Genomic DNA, 19,106 nt, shown 5'->3' with positions numbered 1-19,106 from the left:
CGTCGTGTACCACCAATGTTTCCGCCATCCATATGGAGTGTACATTCAGCCACCATTGACAGTGATCGCAGAACAAACAACTGGTGTGAGGGGTGGAACAATAAGTTCTATACCTTAGTTGGCAGTGCATATCCTAGTGTATGGACCTGCATTCAGTGGTTTCAACGTGAACACACTATAGTCACATCAGTCATACAACAAGATGCCATTGGAACCCGACCAACAAAAAGTGTCAACCAGAAGCAAGTTCTTTTACAGAAACGTTTACAGAATCTGTGAAGTGATCATATCAGTGGTAGAAAGACAGTGGGACAATTCTTACGTGGTGTCACCTTTAACATCAGACTCCGCAGAAATGTGTCAGTGCTTTTCAATTTTGACATTTCTGCACATAGATCTTTATTGTGTTTTTCAATTAAGACATTTCAATTTAGTGCTTTACAATTTGGACATTTTGGTATAATGCTTTAAATATAAGATTGTATAATATTGTGCTTAAAGTTTAACTCAGACATTAATAGGGACTTTAAATAGTGCATATTTATATTGAAAAAAATAGTTGCTTATATGTTTTAATACTTTATTGACATTGTTCTACGAATGTAAATTGTTATAACAAATGTAATAAATAAATGTTAAAACATCTTTACAGTATTGCTTCATCTATCTCTAATTTATCATAATTATTTCTGGGTTTCCAACACTTAAACAGTACCGAGGGTAAAACTTATATGCCCTTATAGGCGGGAGCATAAAAAAAAATCACAAAAAAAACATGTATTGTGACTTTTTATTCTACACCTACATACACATTGAGCAGAAATATAAGTCTTGCCTTTTTGTATGGACCACAATGCAAGGTCAGAAATTACAATAAATATGAACTGTGACTTTTTCTGTACATTTTGACTTTTTGTCCTAGGGAAAGACCAAAAATATAAATTGTGACTTTTTGTCCTGTGACTTTCTGTCCTGGGAGTTTTGTGACTTTGTCCTTTGACTTTTTGTCCTGTGACTTTCTGTCGGTTTACCTAATATTTTCAGCCAAAGTATAAGAAACAAGTTTGACTCAACTTTCAGCTTCCTGTCTTACTGAAGGAGTTTCATTTTTTTAAGGAAAGTAAAGTGTAATATCCATTTCTCTGAATTGATATAGTCATGATAGTTGTCATTTCATGGACCAGTTTAAGTCAGTCTCAAGGTGTAGGTCATCAGAGGACTACAGACTCCCTTGAGTTTTTTTTTCACTATTTGGTAGGGTTGTCTCTCTGACACATTCCCTGTTTCCACTGTTTGGTAGGGTTGTCTGACACATTCCCTGTTTTCACTATTTGGTAGGGTTGTTGTCTGTGTGACAGTCTCTCTGACAGATTCCCCATTTCCACTATTTGGTAGGGTTGTCTGTCACATTCCCTGTTTTCACTATTTGGTATGGTTGTTTTCTCTCTGACACATTCCCTGTTTTCACTATTTGGTAGGGTTGTTGTGTCTCTGACACATTCCCTGTTTTCACTATTTGATAGGGTTGTCTCTCTGACACATTCCCTGTTTTCACTATTTGGTAGAATTATTGTCTCTGTGACACATTCCCTGTTTTCACTATTAGGTAGGATTATTGTCTCTGTGACACATTCCCTGTTTTCACTATTTGATAGGATTATTGTCTCTCTGACACATACCCTGTTTTCACTATTTGGTAGGGTTATTGTCTCTCTGACACATTGCCTGTTTTCACTATTTGATAGGGTTGTTTTCTCTCTGACACATTGCCTGTTTTCACTATTTGTTGGGTTATTGTCTCTGCAAATTTCCTGTTTTCACTATTTGGTAGGGTTGTTTTCTCTCTGACACATTCCCTGTTTTCACTATTTGGTAGGGTTGTCTGACACATTACCTGTTTTCACTATTTGGTAGGATTATTGTCTCTCTGACACATTGCCTATTTTCACTATTTGGTAGGTTTATTGTCTCCCTGATACATTCCCTGTTTTCACTATTTGGTAGGGTTGTTTTCTCTCTGAGACATTTCCTGTTTTCGCTGTTTGGTAGGGTTGTCTCCCTGACACATTCCCTGTTTTCACTATTTGGTAGGGATATTGTCTCTCAGACACATTCCCTGTTTTCACTATTTGGTAGGGTTGTTGTCTCTCTGACACATTCCCTGTTTTCACTATTTGGTAGGATTATTGTCTCTGACACATTACCTGTTTCACTATTTTCTAGGATTATTGTCTCTCTGACACATTCCCTGTTTCCACTATTTGGTAGGATTATTGTCTCTCTGACACATTCCCTGTTTTCACTATTTGGTAGGGTTGTCTGACACGTTCCCTGTTTCCACTATTTTGTTAGTTTGTGTTTTAGTCTTTGATATTTTTATTACTTTATTGTAGAGACTTTTACCAGGTTTAGAAGTTATTGATTTAAGCCACAATGATCTTCAGAGAACAGAGAATTATTTAGAGGTAATAATATTACAACCTTAAATGTAGTAATTTCTCTAAAGTGCTTCTGCTTGGATGTTTATTATTGGAAAACAGAAATGCATCATTATATAGAGCTGATGTGTTAAGCGTGATAAATTGATTAAATTTACATAAATATTACACCTCTTTAACTAATGATATCTACCACAAAAGATATGGGGTATATGGGAATGACCTCTACCACAAAGTTAGGGGTATATAGGAATGACTTCTACCACAAAGTTACGGGGGTATATAGGAATGAATTCCACTACAGAGTTAGGGGGGTATATAGGAATGACTAATAATATCTACCACAAAGTTAGGGGGTATATAGGAATGACCTGTACCACAAAGTTAGGGGGTATATAGGAATGACTAATAATATCTACCACAAAGTTAGTGGGTATGTAGGAATGAATTCCACCACGAAGTTAAGGGGTATATAGGAATGACTTCTACCACGAAGTTACGGGGGTATATAGGAATGACTTCCACCACGAAGTTAAGGGGTATATAGGAATGACTAATAGTATCTACCACAAAGTTAGGGGGTATATAGGAATGACTAATAGTATCTACCACAAAGTTAGGGGGTTATATAGGAATGACTTGTACCACAAAGTTAGTGGGTATATAGGAATGACTAATAGTATCTACCACAAAGTTAGGGGGGTATATTGGAATGACCTGTACCACAAAGTTAGGGGGTATATAGGAATGACTAATAGTATCTACCACAAAGTTAGGGGGTTATATTGGAATGACCTGTACCACAAAGTTAGGGTGTATATAGGAATGACTAATAGTATCTACCACAAAGTTAGGAGGGTATATAGGAATGAATTCCACCATGAAGTTAGTGGGTATATAGGAATGACCTGTACCACAAAGTTAGGGGGTATATAGGAATGACTAATAGTATCTACCACAAAGTTAGGGGGTATATAGGAATGAATTCCACCATGAAGTTAGTGGGTATATAGAAATGAATTCCACCTTGTAGTTAGTGGGTATATAGGAATGAATTCCACCACGAAGTTAGGGGGTATATAGGAATGACTTCTACCACAAAGTGACAGGGTATGTAGGAATGATCCTGTTGACATGTCTGTCTGTCTGTCCAAATTTTTGTAGGGGATTCTCATCCTCAACCACTCAATGGATTTTGTTTTTGGGTTTTTGATCCTTCCAGATAAAAATACCTTATGTCACCGGTCTATCTCTGAAACTTCACTACTATTTCTGAACACTACACAAAAATATAGTCCACCTGTAATTCCTTTTTTTATCATTCAATACCTCTTTTATCACTAGTAAATACATGTATGTCTCTTGCTTTTATTCAGCTCAATAATATTGTATTATTTCTGCAAATAAAGTTAAGATCTAGTCTTAATGTCAACTGACGATTTGAGGGACTCCCTTTTGGCCTTGAAAAATATTTAGTAATTAATTAGCATTTAGGAAATTTAGTTCTTGCAGTAATGTGTCAAGAAGTGTAAAATGTGTAAAGAATGTTCCATTTAACACAGTTATTTGTGGAATTCTCCATTCTGTCATTTATATTTTACCATTATTAAGCAGGAAGTGAAGAGCTGAGATTTTAACCAAGTAAAATTGACAGGAAAATTCAATATGAAGTATGAAAGTGTCTAGTTTTTGAAAATCTTCTTTTCAAGAAAATTATGTTCTTAAGCTAATTTTTTTTGTATTTGAGTATAATTACAGGTTAGAATAAATACTTAGTTAATATAGTTTTTGAATGGAAATGCACAGTAACTTTTGAACAGATTGAAAATTTGGGGTTAAGGTGAAATGGAACAAATTTGTAAAATTACATGTGATGTTGGATCAGTACTATGGTTTGACATTCACTTTATACATATTAGGAAAAAACAGTTCTTATTATTATGTAAAATGCAAATGTATGATTACAGTTTTACATGTAATCTTCCATTGCAAAAAGTTCAATTTTTGTTCACAATCTCAGAACTTGGAATAATGATTTTTAGATATTAAATTTTTCTTGTCTTGAGCAAAAAGCTGAAATAATGGATTTCATGTATTTTTTTATTTTTTAGCACCTTACAGACATTACCAGAGTAAACCTTGGATACAACAGCCTGGATTCTATACCATCATTCTCTCTGACAGCTAAATCTAGACTGAAGACACTAGTTATGAGAAATAATAACCTTGATAATATAGAAGGTAGGAAGTGACAAGGGTTAGGGGAGAGGGAGGCCTGGACATGATTCAGTGACAAGGGTTAGGGGAAAGGGTGGCCTGGACATGATTCAGTGACAAGGGTTAGGGGAGAGGGAGGCCTGGACATGATTCAGTGACAAGGGTTAGGGGAGAGGGAGGCCTGGACATGATTCAGTGACAAGGATTAGGGGAAAGGGTGGCCTGGACATGATTCAGTGACAAGGGTTAGGGGAGAAGGAGGCTGGACATGATTCAGTGACAAGGGTTAGGGGAGAGGGAGGCTGGACATGATTCAGTGACAAGGGTTAGGGGAGAGGGTAGTCTGGACATGATTCAGTGACAAGGGTTAAGGGAGAGGGAGGCCTGGGCATGATTCAGTGAGGAATAATAACATTGATAATATATAAGGTAGGAAGTGACAAGGGTTGGGGGAGAGGAAGGCCTGGACATGATTTAGTGACAAGGGTTAGGGATGAGGGAGGCATGGACATGATTCAGTGACAAGGATTAGAGGAGAGGGTAGCCTGGATATGATTCAGTGACAAGGGTTAGGGAAGAGGGTAGTCTGGACATGATTCAATAACAAGGGTTAAGGGAGAGGGAGGCCCGGGCATGATTCAGTGAGGAATAATAACCTTGATAATATATAAGGTAGGAAGTGACAAGGGTTAGGGAGAAGGAGGTTGGACATGATTCAGTGACAAGGGTTTGGGGAGAGGGAGGCCTGGACATGATTCAGTGACAAGGGTTAGGGTAGAGGGTAGCCTTGACATGATTCAGTGACAAGGGTTAGGGGAGAGGGTAGCCTGGACATGATTCAGTGACAAGGGTTAGGGGAGAGGAAGGCCTGGGCATGATTCAGTGACCACTTTTTTTTCAGGTATTGAAGACATTGTCAGCATTGAAGACTTAGACTTGACTGACATCTGTTGATGTTTTTTTCAGGGATTGAAGACTTTATCAACATTGAGGAGTTAGATTTGACTGACATCTGTTGATGTTTTTTTTCAGGGATTGAAGACTTTATCAACATTGAGGAGTTAGATTTGGCTGACAACTGTTTATGTGATCACTCCTGTCTCACAGTTCTCTGTCATCTTAACAAACTTCACATGGTAAGTTTAATATCAATGATATGGTTTGTTTTCTTGATTTTATATGTCAAGTATATGATATGGTTTGTTTTCTTGATTTTGAAACTAACATCAAAGTGAGATTCTTCCTGTACACTGTGCCATGTAAGAATTATATATAGTTCCTACTTAATACATATCTGTGAATATGTTTTACACAAAAAAAAAATATTCCTCAAATACATGTAAATATTATTTAGTATTGAGAGTGGGTGGTTTTATATTCTTTACAGCTTAGTCTACAAGGAAATCCTCTGTCTTTCCATGATAATCACAGAATCATGACCATTAGCTATGTATCGGTTGCCTCAGGAACAAATATTTCTGTAAGTAGAATATGATGTAACTTGTGTACCTACATGCAGCAAAGTTATAGATGTTATCATGTTTTTTTTTATTTGTCCGCCAGTCCAACTTTTGTCATTGCAACTCATCAGCTACTGAATAGAATTTCAAGAAACTTGGTGTGTATTAAGGATAATAACCAAGGATCTGAAGACGGTAAAAAATGTTTGCCAATGTGCAGCCACCTGTGACTGTGATTTACCTGTAACTGATAAGTTGATTGCATAATTATATTAACGATACATGTGCAGCATTATTGTGTATACAAATGAATTGAAGTGACTCAAGGAATTTTCATACATTTATTACTTGATATTAAAAATATAATAAATAAATAAATTAAAATAATTAAGAAAAAGATTAACAAATCCATTGTTTTCCCATCAATCTTTCAGTGGTAACGAAAGCATGTCGTGCTTAAGCTTCTATGTATTCACAGTTTTATTTATCAGCATTTTTCATTACTCAGAACTTCAGGGCTGTTTGCTGATGTGACGAAAAAGTCTGTGAGACAGGATGTTTTTTTTAATGGTATAATGCCCACATGTGGTCGAATCCGAACTCGTTCCATCTTCCAGATAATTTGTGACAGAGTATGTGATGAAATTACACAAATTCCAATATTATTTTAAATAACTACAAAATATTTTTTTTTTATGTTTATTCTCGATCTGAGCATGTAAAAGACCACCACAAATGTCTGCTGAGGTTTGATAAAATGACATACATGGGCTGTCAAAGTTTCTGGAACATTGGACACAACACATTGTTTTGCATGATAACAGGAAATTTTTATCCCTTACAATTTGTGGAAGTTATGCCCCTTTGAAATTTGTTTCGTGTAGCACACTACTGGAGCATTTTGTCATCCCAACACACTCAGTCTGTAAGTGTAGGAGAGGCTGTCACTCAGTTTAGTAACAGGAAAGACTGTCATTCAGTCTGTCAGTGTAGTTATAGGAAATACTGTCACTTAGTCTGTCAGTGTAGTTACAGGAAAGACTGTCTGTTAGTCTGTCAGTGTAGTTACAGGAAAGACTGTCACTTAGTCTGTCAATGTAGTTATGCTATCATGCTGTCTGTATGTGTACATAACTGTAGGATATGATATATAGTTACTTTCATCCTATCTATCCATCTGTTCATTTGCCCACTGTTCTTGTATGGGTATATTCTCCTTAACCTCTGAAAGCAATTTGACGAAATTTTACAGAAAGGTTGGCAATCATATGTTGATGAGCATGAAGGAGTATAATAGCTGTTGAGGGACTCTACAAGAAGAAAATCCAACTGAAAGATTTGACATTTTAAACCTCATAAGTGCAATGCCTCCTTCACATTTCAAGGGATTTTATGAAATTTTGAATGAAGGTTGGGCATTATATTTTCATTTTAGATGTGCATGAAAGAATAGAATTCTCTTTTAAGAACTTCAAAAAGAGATAATCCAACTTCAGGTTTTAAATATCAATACCTTGTAAGTGCAACTCCTTCTAAACTGCTCAAAAGATTTTGTTGAAATTTTATCGGAAGGTTGGGCATTTTATGTTGATGTGCATGCTATATATAATTACTGTCTGAGGACTCCAAATAATTGAACTTCAGAGTTTAACATTTAACTCCATTTGAAGCAGGTTAAATTCTATTTTATTATGATAAATCAGAAAAGTAATCTTTTCATTATAAACTGCAAACTCAGTGTTTCTTCAGTTCACTTTTATCGATCTCGACACTCAATTCAGGGATGTTACTGTCCAGTTTTGGTGGTATTTCTGTTTTTATAAGAACATAAAAATGACATTTTTTTTTATTATGTTTTGTAGTTTATGTTAGATGGGAAGAAACTGACTGTTACTGAGAGACAGGTAGGTATACATAGAGAAAGTCTGACTGTTACTGAGAGACAGGTAGGTATACATAGAGAAAGTCTGACTGTTACTTAGAGACAGGTAGGTATAGATAGAGAAAGTCTGACTGTTACTGAGAGACAGGTAGGTATAGATAGAGAAAGTCTGACTGTTACTGAGAGACAGGTAGATATACATAGAGAAAGTCTGACTGTTACTGGGAGACAGGTAGGTATACATAGAGAAAGTCTGACTGTTACTGAGAGACAGGTAGGTATACATAGAGAAAGTCTGACTGTTACTGAGAGACAGGTAGGTATACATAGAGAAAGTCTGACTGTTACTGAGAGACAGGTAGGTACACATAGAGAAAGTCTGACTGTTACTGAGAGACAGGTAGGTACACATAGAGAAAGTCTGACTGTTACTGAGAGACAGGTAGGTACACATAGAGAAAGTCTGACTGTTACTGAGAGACAGGTAGGTACACATAGAGAAAGTCTGACTGTTACTGAGAGACAGGTAGGTATACATAGAGAAAGTCTGACTGTTACTGAGAGACAGGTAGGTATAGATAGAGAAAGTCTGACTGTTACTGAGAGACAGGTAGGTATAGATAGAGAAAGTCTGACTGTTACTGAGAGACAGGTAGGTATAGATAGAGAAAGTCTGACTGTTACTGAGAGACAGGTAGGTATAGATAGAGAAAGTCTGACTGTTACTGAGAGACAGGTAGGTATAGATAGAGAAAGTCTGACTGTTACTGAGAGACAGGTAGGTATAGATAGAGAAAGTCTGACTGTTACTGAGAGACAGGTAGGTATACATAGAGAAAGTCTGACTGTTACTGAGAGACAAGTAGGTATAGATAGAGAAAGTCTGACTCAACCATAACAATCCGTTCCATTTTTGATGACATGAATGTATTTGTTTCCATTCCAGTTGCAATGCAGTGTGTGTAGGTCAGGAGATCATAGCTGTGTCATGTGTGCTGGTATGTGTATGACAGATCATAGCTGTGCCATGTGTGCTGGGCAGCAGATTATAGATGCGGTGTGTGTATGACAGATCATAGCTCTGTCATGTATGTAGGGCAGGAGATCATTGCTGTGTCGTGTGTAAGGCATAAAATCATAGCTTTGTCATTTGTGTAGGGCAGGTGATTATAGCTGTGTTGTGTGTGTAGGGCAGGGAGATCTTAGCTATGTCATGTGTAGGGCTGGGAGATCATACCTGTGTCTTGTGTGTAGGGCAGGGAGATCATACCTGTGTCTTGTCTGTAGGGCAGGGAGATCACAGCTGTGTTATGTGTGCTGGGCAGGAGATTATAGATGTGTCATGCGTATATGGCAGATCATAGCTTTGTCATGGGTGTAGGGCAGGAGAGCATAACTGTGTCGTGTGTGTAAGGCATGAGATCATAGCTGTATCGTGTGTAGGGCAGGGGGATCATAGCTGTATAATGTATGTAGGGCGGGAGATCATAGCTGTGGGGTGTGTGGGGTAGGAAATCATAGCTGTGGGTTGTATTGGACAGAAGATCTTTGCTGTGTTGTGTATGTAGAGCAGCAGATCATAGCTGTGGGCTGTGTGGCGCAGTAGATCATAGGTATGGACTGTGTGGGGCAGGAGATCTTAGCCATGTTATGGGTGTGTTCTGTGGTATTTAAGCATTTCATGTCTGTTACCAATGCTTGTCTTGATATGTTGATACACATATGTACTAATACAAATGTATGTGTAGATGTTTAATAAAATTGCTTGAACTTCTGCCCATAGCTTTTGAAATAAAGTTTTTTATTAAATCAAATACATACTGTAGCTGAAAATACATCATGATAATTATCCAAATTTTACCCTAATGCTCCCAAAATCTTGTTTCGATATTTCATATGACATGTCTAGTCAGGGCTTGTCAAATAAGGTGATAGTTTTTTATTCAATCTCTTCCCTCCCTTCTCATAATTTGTTAAGAATGGTTTCAATTTAGGGACTATTGTAACTAAATGTAAGATAGAATATAATTCTGTTATGAATTTCACAATTTGTTATATATTTCAATATTATTTCCAAAATTGAAAGGCACAGGCATCTTTTAAAAAAGTTGAAAAATCGTTGACTCAAATGTCCTCTTTCAAAAACTCCTTATCAAAAAAAGCATCTTTTTTTGCCAATTAACTTTAATCTTTTAAATTGCAGATGAACCAAAGAAGTATTGCTAGCTGTAGACAACCCTCTAGAGAATCCTTGACTGTATCGACACACTCCGATAGAGTACTAAACAGGGACGGTATAGCATCATCTTACACTTTCTCTGATTCTGAGGACATAGCTACAAACCTAAGGGTCGGTTCACCTGCAAGGTCAAGGAGAAAAAAGTTACGTGGGAAATTAAAAACATATGATGGTGAGGCTGTAAATTCCTCAGTAAATGAATTTTCATCCAGGGAGAGTTCACGAGGTTGGTTTATAAATCTGTCATGTTAAACAATAAACACCTTGCAGTTAAGAGGAAAATACACTGAGAAGCATTGATTTCATTACCATTTCTTTAGATGTTAAAGGCATTAGGTATTGGTGTAAAGTACATTCTCCTCAGAATTATTCATTGACTCAAATTTAAGAATCCTTTATAGAAATGGTTTTAATGATGTATTTAATGGTTTGAGTTTTAAGAGTAGCCACAATATCTTTGTTCTATAAACATGTTTCTTTTAGTAATATTTATTATTATTTATTGTCAATAATTAGTAGAGGTGAAAACATATATTAATCACAAGCGATTTTATGTACCTTGTCTATAAGTATCTGTATACTGACACCCTGAAAAATCATCTACATCTGGTCATATGATTGATCACAGGATTATAAAACCTCATCAGGAGTTATGCATTGCTATAGTTTCTTTAGTAGTAAAGTTTTTTTATACCCCTGTCAAAGATTGGTCATATTATGGTATACAAATGTCTGTCCGTTTGTCTGTCCATCCGTCTTAACATGTCACAACATAACTTGAGAATCAATGAACTTTAAACATTTCACATTTGTTTGTGTAATGGTCTGTCTCTATACTTTTTGAAGAAATCTTATTTTCAGTTTCAGAGTTATGGGACTTTTTATATTTTTATGGGATTTTTTTCACATGTAGTTCTGATAGCAAAAATCGCTGTATTGCTTCTTAAACACATCATTTATAAAAAGTCTAAATGGTAACAAAATCTCTGTATTGTAAAGGTAAACTATAGCATAATATATGGTATGTGATATAAAAACTTCATTTCCTTCCACCATAGGGACAGTCCTAATATCATCTTAAAATAGTTAAACATTGCATTGGCCAAACCGTTTTTTTTTTGTACCATGTAACAAGTATGAAGAAGGACTGAGCATTCCCTTTTTGGCTTTCTTTAAACTTTAGTGTCTTGAGGAGTGATTCATCTGTCTCATACTACATGTTACAGGAGTTTGTTGTACATGTCTTTGTAGTTCCTTCACCTAATGTAACTACTGATGAGGAAACAGGAAATGTGCTCTCTACAAAGGAGGAAATTCAGGTCATACGTGATCACTATGGTGAGAACTGGTTACAAGTAATGGCTGCTAAGAGTGAAGAAACATTGGCATCATCTGCCAGCAGCCGTGACATTGACAAAACTGAGGATGATATTTACCTAAATGAGAGTATTGCAAATATCTCTGTGTCTAGTCAACAAAAATCTATATTCCATGAGGAGGTAGATGGCAGCACTGAAGTTAAAAGGAGTCCTCAGGATTTACTTGTAGGTGGCAGCACTAATGTTAAGGTCACAAGAAAGGAAGCAGATGATGATATTGAAGTATTACCAGAGCCAGCAGGTAAGATAATCTCTCGAGAAAATGTCTTTTTCTTTTAAAAATCTACTAAATTTTTTTTATACTTTTTATACAACTGCAATTTCATAATTTTAATATTTAAATTCCTCATGAAAATCCCTGCCTGTTTTTTTTCAAATGGGTTTCAGATATCTTATATGGTTTTAGATTTAGATGCCACCTCAGAAGTCCATCTGTCTGTAAAAATTTCTTGTATGTGCATCTACTCTCAAACCATTTTGGGATTTTGCTGAAATGGGTATTATATGTAGATGTGCATGAAAGAATATGATAACTGTGTAAAAACTTTAGAGGGATATAATTCAAATGTGCATGAAAGAATATTATTATTATCAGAGGACTCTAGGAGGACATTATCTAATTAAGGGTTGTATATGTTAAAACCTTGTAATTGCAACTCCTCTTAAACCGCTAAAGGGATTTTGATGTACAGTACAGCTTGCAGCATAGTCTACAAATACCTGGCATACCTCTTCATACCCAGCATGCCAGGTATGAATCCTGTGAAAATAGTATTTTGTTATTTGTATATACAGCTAATTAATTGATTTTTTAAAATGATTCTTGTGTCTTAGGTAAACTTTACCTCTTCACCAGGAAAGGTGATAGTTGAAAAAGTAATATACATGTACTGTAAAGTAAAATTTTACAGTCAAAAATTCAATTTTAAAATAAATATTAATGTTACATGTACATGTGTTGTAACTATTTGTTTTCATTATTATTGTCTTTTAAAATCAAATGGCTATGGAAATATGAGTACATGTAAGCAAGTTGATACATGTAATCAGTAGTGTATACTGACTTACTTTGTTATATTGTAAATCAATAATTCACATAACCATTCTATACATTTATTGGAAAGAAGGTAAAAAATGTAGGTCCGTAGTAAAGAACTATACAAGCTTGCTTTAATTTTGTTTTAATTGTCTACTTAATTAATACTTAAAAAATCAGTTATACAGCAACATGTAGTTTCTAGTTTTCATTGATATGTGTCTATCGGATTGTAATTTTACACTTTGCATTTTAAATAATTCCTTCAAAGTATTTTTTATAATTTTACATCAGCACTTGTTTTTACAATATTTTTTTTTTTACACCAGTTTTCTGTCCTTTAGTGCCACAATTTATTTGTATCAGTGTATCATTTGCACCACCAACTTTTACAAGAATGTTAAATCATTTGTGCCAATACTTATTGTATTGCACCACTTTTTATAAAGTATGGTAAAATTTTTATCATTTCAAGAGCTTTAAGAAGTATATGCTCTATAATTTCCTATTTTTTGTGATAATGAGGTACAAAGTGATCCCTGAATGCACTCTGAAACAGAACTTAGTACTTGAATTCAATTTCTAAGTATTGTGCCGTATTGTATCCAGATGACTTGTTGTGTCCATAATGAACTGTAAGTTTCTATGGTTTTAGTGTGTCAAAAACAAATATTTTGTCCACATTTGCCCCAACTTAACAGAGTTCAACTGACTGATTGTATTATGCTGCGCATAATGTGAAACTTTGCATTATATTAATTGAAGAAAGAAAAGTTGCTAACGTCTAAATTTCAATAACAAAGAAATTGCATGCAGAAAGTTGTATATTTAGCAATGTGCACACTTAATAATATCCTTAAGTAACAAATATTAATTACCTTATAAGTTTCCTTTTAGTCTGTTACAATAGATTCTCCCTGAAAGATACTTTAGATTTGTAGTCAGTCACTCAGTCCAGCAAATCTGTTTCCACACTTATTTTTTAGTTGTGCTGGACAATGTACAGTTGATATTTAGGACATTCTTTAACCATGAAAAGTTACAGATGTCTAAAAACACCAAAATAAGTTCCACCAGATATTTACTCAGTACTCAGTGCCCCAATTAGATCTACCAAAATTAGAAATTCCAAAATTTTTAGTATACTCTTTGCCTAAAAATCGAATTTTATTCCTGCCATACTTAATATTTTAAAGCCTAATCCATTCCTTTACATGATTTTAGTTTATTAAGAACTCATTGTTTGTTTTATTTTTCCATTTTAAAGTATTTCATAGAATTTAAAATACATTTTGTTGTTATTGATTTTATTGGTATGTATGTCAGGTATAGAGTACACAGTAGGAACTATATGGTGAAGGAGTATATTCAGAAATTATCAAAATCAGCCCCAAAAACTAAAGTGTTTCAAATAAATTTGAAAATTGCATTATCCACTACTTGAATATGTGCCTTCGTGAAAAACTAAATTTCATTACTATTAATATGTGTGTTGCACTTGAATTGTTGATGAAAATAATGCATGATTAGAAAATTCAGCCGAATTGTGATAAAATATCTTATTTTTGGAGACATATTTATGTAGAAAATATAGAGCGTATTTGCCTTCTGTACCATTACAACTCCCAACAAAAAATTTTGTTGTTCAAAGCTTGCGCTCTTTATTTTTGGATTAAAAACTACCCATAATTCTTTCATTTTTGTGAATTTTTTTGAAAACTGTGTAGAAGTAGAGTTATGTGCCCTCCTTCTGACCAGATTATTACACAACAGCTTGTATTTTCTGTATATAAGTATTCAGATAGTATTTTAGCTTTATAATAGGCAAATAGAAAAGTTCAAAGAGTATGTTGAATCTTCGTCAAAATAGTAGGCCAGAAACTAGTGTTAGTGAATTTATCCCTTTATTACCCTTGATTGACTAATAGTTGGTTTTATTGACATTTTTACAGAAAAAGACACAATCATTGAAAAGAGCAGCAATGAGCCAACAACAGAACAGAGTATTTACAGTGTTTACAGTGATAAAAGTTTTCATGGATCAGAATGGAAGAGGATTTCTGGTGAAGATGGAGAGGAATATTATGGTAAGTTATGGTGTGAATACTATAACATATTGGGTGGTATATTTGTATAACCTTGACCTTTAGTCCGAATTCCATGGCAATTATCTTAAATTTAAATGGGTGATTGATTTCAAATGTGGTATGTGGCTTCAGATAGATGAGCAATTTGGTTGCTGTCCAAGCTCAACTGTTTTATTGGATTTCAATAGGACTAAAGGTATGTAAAGTATAACTATGGTTAGTTGTTGTATTCAAGATAGAAAGTTCTTAGCAGTATAAACTTAGCTTATTTATATGACTCAGTCTGAAATTTATCTCATATATGCATTATTTTGTGATCAACACAACAGTTTATTTGGTGAATTGAAAACTCAATCATTACCCTCCTACACTGGAAAAAATTAGTTCTGAAATTGCAAAAATGAAAACTGGTTGATTCTGATTGGTTTTCCCAGGATTGTAGGTCATATGATATTTTTTCTGAAAAAATATTCTTAGAAATAAAAAAAATTATAAATACAGCAAACCATTTTATTTATGGTCTAAATATAAGGGAATTAGTACATGTGTATTGATTCAGGTACAGAGAGTGAACCTTTCATTGTTATGCTGCCTGGGGAGAAATTACAACAACTCATCATCAGTGTCAACAATCGATACCTTATAGAAAAAGATCTGAATGGCACAATTACAGAGTTATTGGACTTGAAATGTCTTGAGGCTTTCCAGGTTATCATGGAAACAGTAGACCATGAAAATATATCTGAGGAGATCTCACTTCCTGTTTGTCGTATCAAATTTGATTATTTAAGGAAAGATCGACGAGAGAGAAAATATGTGATGGAAGATGGCAGTAGGGCTCAGGTATGTATTTGTAAAATTTAGAGGAAATACAACTGTCCGTACAGAATTGTTTAATTGTAATAAATGATATACTGCTCTAATGTTGCGTAATAAAAGACTTAAGGGTTAGCAATACAAGGTCAAACATAAAATGTTCAAGTTCAACATGACCATAATTTTTGCTGAAATAATTTCTACACTTTATCCCCTTCTTTTAAAGTGGAAGGTATATAGTGATCATAGTGCCTGTCCTTATAAATCTTTTTTGTTACAATTTTCTCTGCAATTGGTGTGCCATATCGTAGGATTCAATTTCAGGCTTAAGTGGCATCAACTTCCTGTTTGACAACTTACTGTGTATTTTGACCATGTGGTTTCTGAGATGGGGAGCAGGGCATATCTTTTAGTGAGTTGTGCTCATAGCTTTTGTAGTTTTTGACTGACCTGCAGCAATGAATTCCTATACATTTATAGGCTTGAGAACATGGAAACATACATTACATAGATCCAACAAAAATAAAAATATGCGTACTGCTGATATATATTAAAAGTGTTAATTGATATAGGGTGTGAAGGCTGTATCATACTACCAATAAATATTCTGTGTTCATTGATATAGGGTGTGAAGGCTGTATCATACTACCAAATAAATATTCTGTGTTCCTTAATATAGGGTGTGAAGGCTGTATCATACTACCAATAAATATTCTGTGTTCATTGATATAGGGTTTGAAGGCTGTATCATACTACCAATAAATATTCTGTGTTCATTGATATAGGGTGTGAAGGCTGTATCATACTACCAAATAAATATTCTGTGTTCCTTAATATAGGGTGTGAAGGCTGTATCATACTACCAATAAATATTCTGTGTTCATTGATATAGGGTGTGAAGGCTGTATCATACTACCAATAAATATTCAGTGTTCATTGATTTAGAGTGTGAAGGCTGTATCATACTGCTGATATATATTCAGTGTTAATCATTATAGGATGTGAAGGCTGTACCATACTGCTGATACTAATTTAGTGTTCATTGATATAGGGTGTTAAGGCTGTACCATACTGCTGATACTTATTCAGTGTTCGTTGATATAGGGTGTTAAGGCTGTACCATACTGCTGATACTTATTCAGTGTTCGTTGATATAGGGTGTTAAGGCTGTACCATACTGCTAATATGTATTCAGTGCTCGTTGATATAGGGTGTTAAGGCTGTACCAGACTGCTGATACGTATTCAGTGTTCGTTGATGTAGGGTGTTAAGGCTGTACCATTCTGCTGATATGTATTCAGTATTAATTTTGTGTGTGAAGGCTGTACCTTACTGCTGATACATATTCAGTGTTCGTTGATATAGGGTGTTAAGGCTGTATCATACTGCTGATATGTATTCAGTGTTCATTGATTTAGGGTATGAAGACTAGATCCTTTAATCTCAGTTCCCGCTATATAGATGATGTATTATCTTTAAATAATCTTAATTTTGGGGATTTGATACATTGCACCCCAAAAAAACATTGATTTCTAAGTGTAGGTCAAGATATGAGGCCGACCTTACAGTGTCTGTAGTATCCTTTACATATTAAGTGTTCATTGAAATAGGGTGTGTAGGCTGTACCATTCTGCTGATATATATATATATTCAGTGTTAATTGATATCGGGTGTTAAGGCTCTACCATACAGCTGATATATATTAAGTGGTCAATGATATAGGGTGTTAAGGCTGTATCATTAGTTGCATATCTAAATAAAATATTAAATGACAGAAAATATAATTTCATTATAAATAATTTAGTTCAGTTTGTTTGGGTTATTGATATATAATATGTTTCATGCTAAATCAGGATAAGAAAAAGTAAAAATAATTTGAAACAGAAAATGAATTTGGGATGGAGGAGCTAAATCTCATTTGCCATGCCATCAGAAATTAACAGAAGTGGGTAGGAGTGGAAAGTTTGGCATTCTGTAATACCTCCATAGAGCTTTCTCAGAAAGAATTGGATATTTATGTACATGAAGCATGAACCACTCCACATTTTGAGTTCAGTTGGAAATTTTAAATAAGGTATTATATTAATGTATTGTTATTTTACAGGAGTTTAAAGTTTTATTACAGCCATTCCTGGATGCCAAAGAAATAGACAGGCAGATGAAAGGGTTACACCAATGTCTGAAATGTTCACATCAGTTTAATAAATCAGATGCTGAAGTCAAAATAAATATCCCTGATAGAAACCAAATAGATTCACTCTCTGATCTGTCTAAAGGTATGTATGATCGTAAAGCACTCCATTCTACCTTCTGTTCAGATAAACAATTCTAGTACGAATAGATAAGGAAAATCTGGTAACTGTATCTTTAATCTTAGATCAGTATCCCCAAATGTGCCCCTCTTTTTCTGTCAACCTGTTTATGTTATTAAAACAATTGATCAATGATAGTGTTTCTGATCAGAACATATCATATTTATTCCTGAGAATAATCTGTGGTTGCAATGATTTGGGAACTTCTTACAGTAGAAATGTTTTAGTAATATAAATCCCCCAGCATTTCCCCCAGCATGGCTGGATAAACATCTATATAAAATGGAAATATTGTAATTTTTTTGTTAATAGATGTAGATCTTAACTATGTGAACAGATCAAAGTTACTATAGAATTAAAACAATAGAAAAAACTAAACATTTTATCTGATTATTTTTTTATTCATTGAAGCAAAACAAATATACAAATAAATGCAGTGTAGAAAAAAGATCAGATATGATGAAACAACAAATGCACATAACCCAAATACAGAATAATAAATACTTTAGGTGATCTCAACAAATGTAAGAATAATCAAGGGAAATAAAGGTTTTAGCAGTAATCAAAAGAATGTAATCCAGGGACAAAGACCAGACATGGAATACAGACATTCACAACAAAGAACATGAAGTAACAAAAATAATACATACAAAGTAACAAAAGCAAATGAGCAACTCAGACTCCACTAAAAACCAGGAGCATGGACCAGGTGCACCAGTAGGGTAAGCGTCCTCTTCTTTTCTTAAAAACACCATAAAGTAAGCTCTGAAAGACCCTGTCAACAAAAATAATAAAACCCACGGTATAAGAACAGTATGTCATAATATCACATCCAACTATGTACCTGGTTAAAATCAGCTGATTCATCAACTATTTAATGGATGGTCTGCTAATTACATGAACAGATTATGGTAATCACTTAAGATGAAATTCAAAGCTAATTATCAAAACATTTTTCAGTCGTTATCACATGACAAAATTATGTTAATTAGACAAAAATCTTCCATGCAATCAGAATGGCATATAAAACTACATTATTTTTATCTGTTTATGGTAAATAAATTAATTTGAGATAAATACTGTAGTTTGATTGGTTAAAATAATTTTGTTATATCTCAGTGGGTAAAAAAAATATTGACACGCCCCTATTCAGTTAAATTCAGAACTACTTTTCTCATGTTTAAAAATAAAAATATATTTAAAAATTAATTTATAAGAATTGGTGCAATAAACAATATGC

General features: G+C 34.4%; 1 protein-coding gene across 1 annotated transcript in view; it reads left to right on the top strand.

The window, feature by feature from the left end:
* Window positions 1-19,106, top strand: part of LOC148613116 (serine/threonine-protein kinase 11-interacting protein-like) — a 39,409-nt gene that overhangs the window by 5,415 nt on the left and 14,888 nt on the right. The window contains exons 5-14 of the mRNA XM_088595182.1: window positions 2,394-2,465; window positions 4,550-4,679; window positions 5,688-5,791; window positions 6,043-6,135; window positions 7,978-8,019; window positions 10,201-10,462; window positions 11,488-11,856; window positions 14,604-14,738; window positions 15,298-15,581; window positions 17,659-17,830. Coding sequence (XP_088451308.1) covers window positions 2,394-2,465; window positions 4,550-4,679; window positions 5,688-5,791; window positions 6,043-6,135; window positions 7,978-8,019; window positions 10,201-10,462; window positions 11,488-11,856; window positions 14,604-14,738; window positions 15,298-15,581; window positions 17,659-17,830 — 1,663 coding nt within the window. The remainder of the gene's footprint in view (window positions 1-2,393; window positions 2,466-4,549; window positions 4,680-5,687; window positions 5,792-6,042; window positions 6,136-7,977; window positions 8,020-10,200; window positions 10,463-11,487; window positions 11,857-14,603; window positions 14,739-15,297; window positions 15,582-17,658; window positions 17,831-19,106) is intronic.

The sequence above is a fragment of the Perna viridis genome, chromosome 7 (genome assembly GCF_037379345.1).
Source record: "Perna viridis isolate PV_CMFRI_1.1 ecotype Kerala chromosome 7, ASM3737934v1, whole genome shotgun sequence".
In the NCBI taxonomy this organism is placed as follows: Eukaryota; Metazoa; Mollusca; class Bivalvia; order Mytilida; family Mytilidae; genus Perna; species Perna viridis.
This window is presented reverse-complemented; position numbering and strand designations above follow the sequence as displayed.